Source organism: Podarcis bocagei, assembly GCF_964188305.1.
Source record: "Podarcis bocagei genome assembly, chromosome: 12".
Classification (NCBI taxonomy): Eukaryota; Metazoa; Chordata; class Lepidosauria; order Squamata; family Lacertidae; genus Podarcis; species Podarcis bocagei.
In genome coordinates, this window is record NC_138137.1 from 15,712,528 (window position 1) to 15,725,386 (window position 12,859).

At 45.8% G+C, this 12,859-nt stretch overlaps 1 protein-coding gene across 3 annotated transcripts in view; it reads left to right on the forward strand.

Moving 5' to 3' along the window:
• GASK1A (golgi associated kinase 1A) overlaps positions 1 to 11,890 on the forward strand; it is a 28,219-nt gene extending 16,329 nt beyond the window's left edge. For 2 of the 3 annotated variants that reach the window (XM_081164626.1, XM_081164625.1), the window contains 4 exons: positions 244 to 1,638; positions 8,678 to 8,800; positions 10,460 to 10,563; positions 11,516 to 11,890. In XM_081164626.1, coding sequence (XP_081020752.1) covers positions 265 to 1,638; positions 8,678 to 8,800; positions 10,460 to 10,563; positions 11,516 to 11,726 — 1,812 coding nt within the window. In that variant the 5' untranslated portion in view covers positions 244 to 264 and the 3' untranslated portion in view covers positions 11,727 to 11,890. The remainder of the gene's footprint in view (positions 1 to 243; positions 1,639 to 8,677; positions 8,801 to 10,459; positions 10,564 to 11,515) is intronic. The other variant, XM_081164627.1, reaches the window with a different exon arrangement.
• The last annotated feature ends 969 nt before the right edge of the window (positions 11,891 to 12,859 follow it).

A 12,859-nucleotide genomic window follows, 5' to 3' on the forward strand; every position in this document is an offset into this window, starting at 1 on the left:
AAGCTGCAGAAGCTGCATCGGACGTTCGGGTTCCAAAGAACATTCGCAAACCGGAACACTCACCTCTTGGTTTGCGGCGTTCGGGAGCCAAAACGTCCAAGGCATTTGGGATCCAAGGCACGGCTATAATTTTCTCTTAGACCAGAGCAAGCTGTAAATTTTATACCCCTCTTCTGCAATCGTTCCCGTGCTTCCATGTCTATATTATGAAAAATCACTCTTTTTCTTATTCAAATTCCACAGGCTCAGAGAACATGGTATCGAATGAGGCTAAAGAAATCTCCTGTGACTGGTTTCTGCGCCTTGCTCGCCTTGTCTGTGGTGGCTCTTACTAGTTTCTCTTCGACATCCCTGAACAGCTACAAGAAGTCCAATTTCCAATACCTGCCTGGGAATGAACCTCGAGGGAAAGCTGCCCATCCCAAGCATTTGTGGGCAACCTCTACTGTCCCCATTGCCTGGCAGGCTTGGCGTCAAAGCCTCTGGGAATGGCCCAGCCATCAGGGAAGACAAACTCTGCCAAACCCCAGCTCAGCCCGCAAGCCGAAGAGCCAGGGAGGGCGAAATCTTAGGGGTTTAAAATCAAAGGGGCAGGTTAAAAAACATGATGTCGCAGCAAAAAGCTCCGATTGCAGCAGAGAACTCCGGCGCCAAGCCTATCCCTTCAGGACTGGCCAGAAAAACATGAGAAAGTTTGATGCCACTTTTGCCAGCGAAGATCTGAGCACAAAGAAAATGGCGGGTCAGAAACCGCAGAGGGAGTCTCATCGTTTCCGAGGTGTGGAGCTTGGTGCTCTTTTATATCTCAAGAATGCCTCCACAGGCCCACGGACTTCTCCTCAGGAACAATGTAAGGCCGATGTGCAGACAGCTGGCGCCAAACATCAACGCTCGGGTATCATCAAAGCCATCACCTCAGGCGGAAAGTCGTTCCGCGGCATGGCAGGCATTGGGGGACCGATGGGAAGCTCTCGCTCTCAGAACCCAGAACCATCTTCGTTTTGGGTCAGAGACGCAGAGGAGCTGCAGAAATCACAGTGGTGCACGGAGCCCCAACCCAATGGCGTTTCTGGAAGACGAGAGGGCAGTCTGAGGTTGAGTGAAAATGCCCTTCCGTGGTTTACGCCGGACGATGTGGAGAAGATGAAACTCCTTGCCAATGGCACGGTTGTGAGCAAAGACCGAATCCCTGCCCACGGGCAAATACTCCGGGTCATCCTTTCTCCCAGCCAAGACGCCGTTTCCCACGACGGCAAAAGACTCTGTTCTGAGGGGCTGTGCGGGGTAATCAAAAGGCCCACTGACCTCTATGAGGTTCTAGCTTTCCACTTGGACAGAGTCTTGGGGCTCCACCGGAGCCTGCCTGCGGTGGCCAGGAAGTTTGGCAGTCCCCTGCTCCCTTACAAATACACCGACGGTGCCGCCAGACCCATCGTATGGTGGGCCCCCGACATACAACATCTGAATGATCCCGGGAATGACCAGAACTCCTTTGCTCTAGGGTGGCAGCAGTACCAGGAGCTGCTGAGGCAACGGTGTGGCATGGAAGATTCCAGAACAACTCTTGGGAAGGGACGATGTTTGACCGTCCTGCATTCGGAATGGGCCAGGCTGGCCCTTTTTGACTTTCTCCTGCAGGTAAACCTGGTGGTGGAGCAACCTTCCTTCCTTCCTTCCTTCCTTCCTTCCTTCCTTCCTTCCTTCCTTCCTTCTCCCTTTCTTTTCCTGAACAGTGCAACTGCTAAGTCATGATAAGAGGCCGAATGGTGCTCCTTATGAGTGCAGTCATATCTTAGGGTACAGATGCTTCAGGTTGCGTTTTTTCAGCTTGCGGACCACCGAAACTCAGAAGTAGTGGAATGGGTTACTTCTGGGTTTCGGCGGTTGCGCATGCGCAGAAGCGCCGAATCGCAACCCGCGCATGCGCAGACGCGCAGACGCGGGTTGCAAACGTGCATCCCGCACGGGTCACATTCGCAACCCGAGCGTCCGCTGTACAGCCGTAAATTCATTCACATGTTTTGTGAACTCTGCTTTAAAATTCATTTTAAGCCTTGGAATATCACGTGTCAATTTTCTATGAGAACACTTCTTGATGCTTCCATACCAAGGCTCCAAATTACTTAAAATTTGTGCTGCATGGTCTTTAGAATCAATTTGCGACAAATGAACATCTTTAAGTCCACCAACATTGGTTGCCTTGACTTGGCTGTTTTGCTCACAAATTTATTGACAGCGGCACAAATTGTGATAGCAATGAAGTGGAAGGGGCAAGCAGAATATAAAATGGAAGAATGGTATAAAGAGGTGTGGGATATAGCTGTTAATGATAAATTAACACGTGACATTAAGATAAGATGGGGAATAAGCAGGATAAATAATTTTGAGAAGATATGGAGGGTGTTTGTAGAATTTGTACTGTTAAAACGGAAAGGGGTCAAACCATCACAAGAGGTGTTGAAATTTTGGGAGGTTGGATAGCTACAATGGGGTGGGGTGAGTGGTGGGTTGCACATTCTTATTCTTATTTATTTATGATTATTACTTTGTCAAGAAGAAGAACCACCACTGGCCTGGCTTAGTATAAGGCATCTTCTGATGTTCCTCTGCCATGCTGGGCAAAGATTTTGATTTAAGTGCACTGACCTGTAGAGATTCGCTCATGCAGAGAACCAAGCCGTATTCTCCTGATGGCTTGTGTTCCGAATAACTCTTTGCAGAGCCCTTTAGAAATCCCACCAGGACGAGAGAGCTTTTCCATTATTAAATGTGAGCACAGGACTTTCCCATAATCTTATTATTTGCAGCTCTCTTAATATATGGCACTTTCACATGTTTTCCCAAAGACCAGCTGCGCTCGTTGGAAATCCGTCCTAAACTGCAGAGAGAAAGACTATTACTGTTGGTTGTGGGTTTGAATGGTGTTTTTTAACACCTTGAGTCGCTGATATAATTCCGATTGCTCTGTGAACAGCTCTCCACAGGAATAAGGGTTCATTGCCAAGAAAAATCTCAGAGAGAGAGAGAGAGAGAGAGAGAGAGAGAGAGAGAGAGAGAGAATCGTGTGCTGTGGATGATTTTTTAAAAAACGACAACAAAGCAGATGCCATTTTCAGGACTTGATTTGAAATACCTGGCAGTTCTCACAGCCCCCGTTTCCATACGAGATTGTGCTACAGGTGTGTAGCGCAGGCGTACACACGCTTCGACAAACTTATCCTCCAAAAACTGCAGCACAAAACACACCAATAGACTTACCGTATTTTGCGCCCCATAGGACTCTCCGGCCCATAGGACACACCTAGTTTTTTGGGGGGAAATAAAGAACCAGGAAGAACCAGGTCGGGGAACAGTGGGAAGGCACGCTCTGCCTCCCCACTGTCCCCCGAGCTTGTGGGGCTGGCGATGGGGAGAAGTGCGCTGATCCCGGGACTGCAGGCAGCTCTGCGCAACCCTTGGAGCCGGTCTCCCGAGGGTTGCGCAGAGCTTCCTGAAGCCTGGAGAGCGAGAGGGGTCGGTGCGCACCGACCCCTCTCACTCTCCAGGCTTCAGCGAAAGCCTGCATTTGCCCCATAGGACGCACACACATTTCTCCTTCATTTTTGGAGGGGGGAAAATGCGTCCTATAGGGTGAAAAATACGGTATTTTTCTTTCACGGCCCAAATTATCCCTTTCTGCTTTTCTCTGTATCTTTGTGGCTGGGAAAGGGGGTGCGAGGTTTCGAGCTGAAAAGCAGACAGAAGGGAAAGAGTTAAGTATCTCCCCCTGACTTCCCACTGCTGAAACCAGCAGCATAACACCGGGAATGCTCTTAAATGCAACTTCTATGTTAACATCTAGTTTGGACCCCAATCCCCAATGAACCTGTCAAGTTTTGTTGAAGTAAACAGAGTTGGCCAGGCTATCTGGGCAGTTAATATGCAGCAACCGGAGTTTGGCATCATTGCAAAATTTCTTCAACATATTTGCTTCTTCCAGGTACAAACATTTTTTTGTTTGCTTGGCTTGTGTGTGTATTTTAATACTTATTTTGGCAGGTACTAGGGTTATAGAGATAAAGAGCTGTGTGAAGTGTGGAATGCAAGGGAGAACAAGGTTTTATTCTTTAAAGAAGAAAAACCTTACAGAGGCATTGTAAGAGAGATTGGCTCCAAGGGTAGATCTATGCTCGTGGTTTTTAATGTTAAGGAATGGTTTTGATAAAATATATGGACACATGACATCCTATTTTTAATGTTCTTAATGTGTTATTATAGGGACGTGGGTGGCGCTGTGGTCTAAACCACAGAGCCTAGGGCTTGCCAATCGGAAGGTCGGCAGTTTGAATCTCCGCGACGGGGTGAGCTCCTGTTGCTCAGTCCCTGCTCTTGCCCACCTAGCAGTTCGAAAGCATGTCAGGTTCAAGTAGATAAATAGGTACCGCTCCGGCGGGAAGGTAAATGGCGTTTTCGTGCGCTGCTCTGGTTCACCAGAAGCGGCTTAGTCATGCTGGCCACATGATACGGAAGCTGTACGCCGGCTCCCTCGGCCTGTAGAGCGAGATGAGCGCACAACCCCAGAGTCGTCCGCAACTGGACCTAATGGTCAGGGGTACCTTTAGCTTTTAATGTGTTATTAAAATATGACACTGGGGGGTGCTGTTGAGCAGCCAGCAACAGGGAGACACCGTTTCGACTGGGGCTGGGGCGGAAACCAAGGTAAAAAATACATAAGGAATTGGGAAAATGTTTGAAAGTACTTTCCCCCAAAAAACCAGAGTCCTTTCTGTTGTCAGCTTCCAATGTTCCCGATAGAGCCATAAAATACATATTACCTTCCCCCCGCTCCCCGTCCTGTCCAAACTTAAGAACAATGTACAGATCCATGGAGGGATGGATGCAAGAGCGGTAATTTCAATGCCACCAACTGTGTAATTGGTGGCTCTAGGATAATTTTTGGAAGGTATCAGTATTTTCCCTGGCAACCTCAGAAGGCGAGAAATCTGAACTATCATTAAACGGCTGCCAACTCTCACACTTTCAGATATTCCGCTAACGCGCCATCTGCTGAAATGGTGTGACTTATCGGTACAGTGAAAAAGAGAACAAACGGTGCTTTCTCATGTTATGAAATCGCCCGAGAAATCAACGCCTCACTTAAACTGCACAAGTTGGAGCATGCAGTTCAAACCAGGCTCGAGGCGGCTTGCAACATGAAACAAATACCGACTGCCGCATCGCAAAAGGAGTCACAAACAATAAATGTAGCATTTTTTAAAACTATGCAACCAAACACAACCGCTTCTGCATGAGTCGCAACAAAATCTGAAATAAAGATGGAGAAAACAAAGAGCAACGACAGCAACGACCCCCACCCAAGGGTGCCAACATGAGTAAAATATTGGGGGGTGGTAGGAAAGCCCAGCCCAATCGTAAGATGTGGTACTCACCCACTCTTTGAATGGCAGTGCTCATAAACTTTAGGGGGGAGCCCCCTCAAATACTCCTCAGCCCCTAGGAGTTGGCTCCTGTCCCCCACCCCACATAACCCACAAAACAGCACCCCCAGCCCAAGAGTCTTTTCGGCAGCCTCCGCTTTTGTAGTTGGAGTCAGTCAGAGACTCCAGATGAGGTCTTCCAGGACTCACAGCCAAGATGGTCTGGCCTGTTCAGCAGCCTCCAACCTTACCAGATAATTGCTTTTTCAGAATGGGTGGTGGCCAAGCCCCCTCATTCCTACTGACATTTCTAAACTGGGCAATGTTTCTTTCTTTGCCATCCAGGCTTGAAATCAGGGGAAAGGTCCACAGTAACTGAAATATACTCGGAGTCGAGTGTGAATTTCATGCTCTTTATTCATCTCGTAGTAGCAATGAATGAAACTTTCCCCAAAACATCTAGCTACAGTGGTGCCTCGCAAGACGAAATTAATTCGTTCTGCGAGTTTTTTCACCTTGCAAATTTTTCGTCTTGCGAAGCACGGTCAAGTCGCAACTGCACCTCTTCAAGCGGTTTTAAGAAAAAGGAAACAAACATGCAAGACGTTTTCGTCTTGCGAAGCAAGCCCATAGGGAAATTTGGCTTGCGAAGCAACTCAAAAAACGAAAAACTCTTTCATCTTGTGAGTTTTTCGTCTTCCGAGGCATTCGTCTTGTGAGGTACCACTGTATATATATATTATTTACACAATGGGCCCCTTGTGACTGGCTAATTATGGGCCGCTCCTGTAGGCCAATCAGGTTGGGGGTTCACTTACTCCAGAAGCCTGATTGGCTGCTCCCGCAGGCCAATCAGGTTGCTGATTCACTTAATCCAAGAGCCTGATTGGCTGCTCTTGCAGACTAATCAGGTTGCTGATTCACTTCCACCTGGAGCTGGATTGGGTGGCTCCTGCGGACCAATCAGACTGCTGCATTCCAGATCCTGTTGTTCTAGGATTCAGCTCAGTACATAACAGTAACCATGGCTTGAATTCAACCCGGGGGGAAAGGAAGAACCGGGAGCTTGCTCCACTGCACTCCTGAGTTTCCCTTGGCATCGGAAACTTGGCACCTTTGGAATTTGATGCCTTTTTCTGTTGCTGTGCAGGGTGACTGAAAGTAGTGGCCCATCTGGCAAAGCACAGGCTTCAGTGTGTGCTCCTCATTCTTTCTTTTAGCCAACATCTTCCATCATCAGACATCATATATGACACCAGGCCTGGGAAAGTGGATGTGCTATGCTCTAAAGAGCCTGGTAGGCCAACCCCTCACAGTCTGGTGTGCCTCTAGAGTAGGGATCAGCAAGGTTTACCTCGCGTGGGCCGGTTCACTGCAGCGAAGATCCCTCTGGGGGCCAGATCATGTGCGCACGTCCACAATTTCTGGTGCCTGCATCTGCGCAGACACAATTTCTGGTGCCTACGTCTGGACAGACGCGATTTCCGGTGCCTGTGCCTGCGCAGATGCAATTTCCGGCGCCACAGAAGTGAATCCCCGTGCTGCGCTGTGGCAGTTTAGCGCAGCGAGCGGGGACTCGCCGAGCGGGCGGCTAGGTTCGAGGGCGGCTCATGCGCTGGTTAAATGACCCCCGTGGCCCGCTTGTGGCTCATGGGCCTTAGGTTGCCGACCCCTGATCTAGAGGTGCCCATCACCAGTGTCGTAGCGTGGGTTGCTGGCTCTAGGCATGTTATGTACTGAAGTTCTCACCCTGGGCCAGCAGGGGGATACTGTAGATAGTTATGCAAATGAAGGATCGAAAGTGACGTTCAGCAATTGTATAGTTTTTATGCAGATGAAGGATTGAAAGTGACGTTCAGTGATTGGATAGTTTTAGAAAGTTGCTACATTAACGTTGTACTGGAGGTCTATATAAGCAGGCTGACTGAGCCCTTTAGTTCAGTTCTGTTCTGGCCTCTGAATAAACAAGAGCTGTTTGAAGAATCGCTGTGTCGTCTGATATGTTCACCCACAACTTAACAAGGCACGTGTTGCGCTTCCCTGGTGGACTGGACAGTGGCTAGTCCTTTCGCTGGCCAGCATCTAATCAAGGGAGTCTCTCCTTGAAAACTAGCCCCAACCTGGGAGCAGAGATAAGGCAGAGAAAAGCGAAGCCAGGAGTGCTGCTGTGTCGCCTTGGCCCTCCCCCCGTCCTCGCCTTCTTCTTCCTCCCTCCCTCCTCGGTGGGTGGTGGCAGCGCCCTCCCTCTTGGCCAGCCCAAGGTCGGGTTGTGCGTGGGCATCCCTTCTCTGGCCATGAGCAGGAGGTGCCCCCATCCCAGCCCCAAAGGCTCGTCCCATTCGCTGCTTGCCTCCCTGTGGCTCCGACCTCAATTTGAGATCCTGTCCTGGGGCACCCGGGGCCACGGTCCCCCCATGCTATGCCATTGCCAGTCACTGAAGTAAATCATGTAAAGATCAGGCTGTAAGTGCGGAAAGTACTTGCATAATAATAATAATAATAATAATAATAATAATAATAATAATAATAATAATAATAATAATAATAATTTATTATTTATACCAGGCCCATCTGGCTGGGTTTCTCCAGCCACTCTGGGTGGCTTCCAACAAAGATTAAAAATACATTAAAACATCAGTCATTAAAAACTTCCCTAAACAGGGCTGCCTTCAGATGTCTTCTAAAAGCAAGATACAGTAGTACCTTGGGTTACAGATGTTTCAGGTTACAAAAGCTTCAAGTTACAGACTTCACTAACCCAGAAATAGTACCTCAGGTTAAGAACTTTGCTTCAGGGATGAGAACAGAAATCATGTGGTGGCAGCAGGAGGCCCCATTAGCTAAAGTGGTACCTCAGGTTAACAAGAGTTTCAGGTTAAGAACGGACCTCCAGAACAAATTAAGTTCTTAACCCGAGGAACCACTGTAGTAGTTTATCTCTTTGACATCTGATGGGAGGGTCTTCCACAGAGCGGGTGCAACTACCGAGAAGACCCTCTGCCTGGTTCCCATTGACATTCTTGTTTTATAGATGGGGCTGAATGAGTAACTAAACTTGGCAGTTATGATCGATGGGGAATTTGGCTCCAGATCCTAGGTTACTCTGCAGTCCAGTAGACCACACAGTCTCCAAGGAGAAACAACCTAGAGATTGTCTGCCAGCCGCCAGCAAATATTTGTCTTCCGTACAAGGAAAGGTCTCTGTCTGACATTACAGATACAGAATTCTTACGCCTCTGAATCCTCCACATCTCCTGCAGGTCCACGACCGCCTGGATCGATACTGCTGTGGCTTTCAGCCAGATCCTTCTGAGCCCTGTGTTCAGGAACTGCTCCACGAGAAGTGCCAAAATCCTGCCGAGCTGGTCTTGGTTCATATCTTGGTATGCCACTTCACTGTGAATTGAGTTTGTTTCTGTCCTAACACTTTTTTAAGATATAAAAATATTTTTATTCATTTTTAACAGTTAATGTCACAAATAAATCATAATTATATACACATAGGATTCTCTGAATCCCTGGACTTCCTTTCACCTCTCCATGGTTTCCATAGTTATTCTTTTCCAACTGCATCATATAATGTTCTCCATATTTTCTTAACTCTCAGTTCTCACCATAGTTCTTGTCACATTGCAAGTGTTTTTTAAAATCCTGCCAATGTTTTTAATTGTTCACAGTGTTATTTTAAAATAGATTTGAAAAATTGTCCAGTAGCACCCTAGAGACCAACTAATCTTGTTCTTGGTATAAGCTTTCATGTGCATGCATACTTCTTCAGATACGAAAGCTTATACCTAGAACAAACAGTTGGTCTCTAAGGTGCTATCGGACAATTTTTTTATTTTTTTATATATTTTGACTGCATCAGACCAACACAGCTACCTACCTGGATCTAGTGTTCTTTTAAGTAACATAAATTTTCGCCATTCTTTATTAAATTTATTATCCTCTTAATCTCTGATCTTCCTGGTCATTTTTGCCATTTTAGCATAGTCCATCATCTTCATCAGCCATTCTTCTCTTGTAGGTATTTTGTCTTCCTTCCATCTTTGGGCTAATAACATCCACACAGCTGTCGTAGCGTACATAAACAGTCTTTTCTGTTTTTCCCCACAAAAGTTATTTTAAACAGTTTTTTCAACTCATTGTAAATCATTTCCCAATATGCTTTTGTCATCTTGCACATCCACCACATGTGGTAGAATGTGCCTTCCTTCTCTTTACGCTTCCAACATACATTTGTAGCAGTTCTATACATTTTTGCTAGTTTAGTAGGAGCCAGTTACCAATGATACATTGTTTTCATAGAATTTTCTTTCAATGTGCAGCTTACTGTGAATTTTAAAACCTCCCTCCATAATTTCTCCCATGATGAAAGTTGTATATTATGTCCAATATCCTTTGCCCATTGTATCATTACTGAGTTTCTGTTCTAACACTTGGTGATTTGTGGACTAGCCTGGCGATGCATTCTTGCTTCTTACTAAAACTTTTCCCCTGGCCCTAAATGTCAAAGTAAACATTTTGGATGAAAGAAAATAGGAATGAAAGAAGATGAAGTATGAAGTCTCTTGGGGGAAGCGAGAGACTTCTGCTGCTAAGGACCACTACGCATTTAGTAATGTAGGCGTCATTGCTTTGTGGAGGATATTGCCGCACACATAAAAATGTCCATATAGCACCGAGGTGTAGGGCAAACATGCCAACATTTCCCAAAATGTTCTGTAACAGACTGTTCACATTCATGTACCTGTGTCCTGAGAGCCAGTGTGGTGTAGTGGTTAAGAGCGGTAGACTCGTAATCTGGTGAACCGGGTTCGCGTCTTCGCTCCTCCACATGCAGCTGCTGGGTGGCCTTGGGCCAGTCACACTTCTTTGAAGTCTCTCAGCCCCACTTACCTCACAGAGTGTTTGTTGTGGGGGAAGAAGGGAAAGGAGAATGTTAGCCGCTTTGAGACTCCTTTGGGTAGTGGTAAAGCGGGATATCAAATCCAAACTCTTCTTCTGTTCTTCTTACTGCCAAGTTGATTCTTCTTTTCCAGATCCGGAGGAGCAAGCCTTCACACTTAGTATTTATTGACAACGCAGGCAGACCGGGCCATCCAGATGCGAAACTGAACTTCAGGCTGCTGCAGGGCATAGACGGGTAAGATGGGCATTGGCAAGTATTACCCATAGGCTGTATATACTCAATAATATTTCCTCCCCACGGTGCCCAAAATATTCATGATACAGCCCTGTTCCTTTTGAGCAGGAGATGGTTTAGTGAGTATCCTTTCTTATTTAATAAATAATAATAATCTGGAGGTCAGAAATGAGAAAGAAGTCACTTTAATGTTTATAGACGCAGAAAAGGCCTTTGATAATATTTCATGGGCCTTTACAAAGAAAACGATAGAAATGATGAATTTTTGAGAGGCTTTTGGTAAAAGTATTGAGGCAATTTATTCAGAACAACAAGCTATGCTGATTGTGAACAATGGGATTATGGGAAAATGTAAAATAACGAAGGGGACAATGCAAGGGTGTCCCCTGTCACTGTTATTAATTATATTAGTATTAGAGACCCTGGCAAAAAAGATATGAGCAGATGATACAATAAAAGGAATAATGGTAGGAAATAAAGCATATAAATTAAAAGCTTTTGCAGATGACCTTGTGATTACAGTAGAAGATCCTGAGAACAGTTTACCGAAAGTGCTGGAGAGGATCCAGGAATTTGGACAGATAACAGGAATCAAATTAAATAAAAATAAAACTAAGATATTGATGAAAAATATGACAAAACAACATAAAAAGGATCTACAACAAGTTTCCAACTTATGTTTATATATAAAAGTTAAATACTTGGGGGTATGGCTAACAGCTACAAATATTAACTTATTTAAAGATAGTTATATAAATATCTGGAAAGAAATAAAGAGAAATTTAGAGATTTGGGGTAGGATGAAATTAATCCTTCAATAAATATCGGGTGGAAAAGAAATAGATCCCAGGGAGCAGAAGTTGGATTGCTTCGTATGCTGCCTTCATGCACTAATACCTTAGCATATGGGATTCTGTCTATAAAAAACACAACTTTTAATTTTTTTGGTCAGATTTCCTGAGACAGCTGTGACTGTGCTCAAGTCAGGATGCTTGCAAAACCTGCTTTTGCAATCTCTGTATGTCGATGAGGAATTCTGGAGAAACCAGGGTGGACGTGAAGGAATGAAGCAATGGCTCCAAACCATCGACAGGAGAGGACAGATTTTGCTTAGGTATATTCAGGAGCACAACTTAACGGTCACAAAAGAATCCTCGCATTAGTCTTTCTTGACAAGGGTGACATGCTCACCTGCAACAAAAAGCTTTGAGCTTTGTGAAAATACCTCTCTGCCCAGATCTGCCAGCACACACACAGGCCTTTGACTGGCTATGTAACTTCTGTCATATGTGAATTCTGAAAATAAAGCTAATTTTTAAAAAAGAAATGTGTGGCAAAATGGGTCTGTTGTATTTATATTTGATGAATCATCCCACATCCCACATCATTTTCTGTTTTGCAGTGTATGGTTCTTCCACATACAGTGGTTACATACCTCAGGTTACATACACTTCAGGTTACAGACTCTGTTAACCCAGAAATAGTGCTTCAGGTTAAGCACTTTGCTTCAGGATGAGAACAGAAATCGTGCTCTGGCGGCGCGGCGGCAGCAGGAGGCCGCATTAGCTAAAGTGGTGCTTCAGGTTAAGAACAGTTTCAGGTTAGGTACGGACCTCCGGAATGAATTAAGTACTTAACCTGAGGTACCACTGTACCACTGTTAAATAGTTTGTGGAAAGGCAATCTCTGGACCCTATGCCAACCCAATTGTGCTTTCTGACATGCAATGAGATGAAGATGAATATTGCCATCCCTTTGAGGTCCATCTAGTAGGGTCAGTGGGTACCACATGAGAATCAGAGTTTGCATTTGCATCCCGATGTCCTTTCACATCCTTTGAAGGTAGAAATTTCCCTTGCTAGATGGGTGTGAGACAGACAGAATTACAGACAATGGGGCACATTTCGTAGAAGAGTTGGAAGGGACCCAATGGTCATCTAGTCCAACCCCCTCCAATGGAGGAATCCGGGCTAAAGCATCCATGGCAGATGGCCATCTAACCTCTGTTTAAAAACCTCCAAAGAAGGAGAGTCCACCACCTCTCGTGGGAGACCGTTCCACTGACGAACAGCTCCTACTGTCAGAAAGTTTTTCCAAATGTTTAGTTGGAATCTCCTTTCTTGCAACTTGAAGCCACGGGTTCGAGTCCTGCCCTCCAGAGTAGGAGAAAACAAGCATGCTTCCCTCCTCTATGTGACAGCCCTTAAGATATTTGAAGATGGCTATCATGTCTTCTCTCAGTCTCCTCTTTTCCAGGCTAAACACACCCAGTTCCTTCAAGCGGTCCTCATACTCC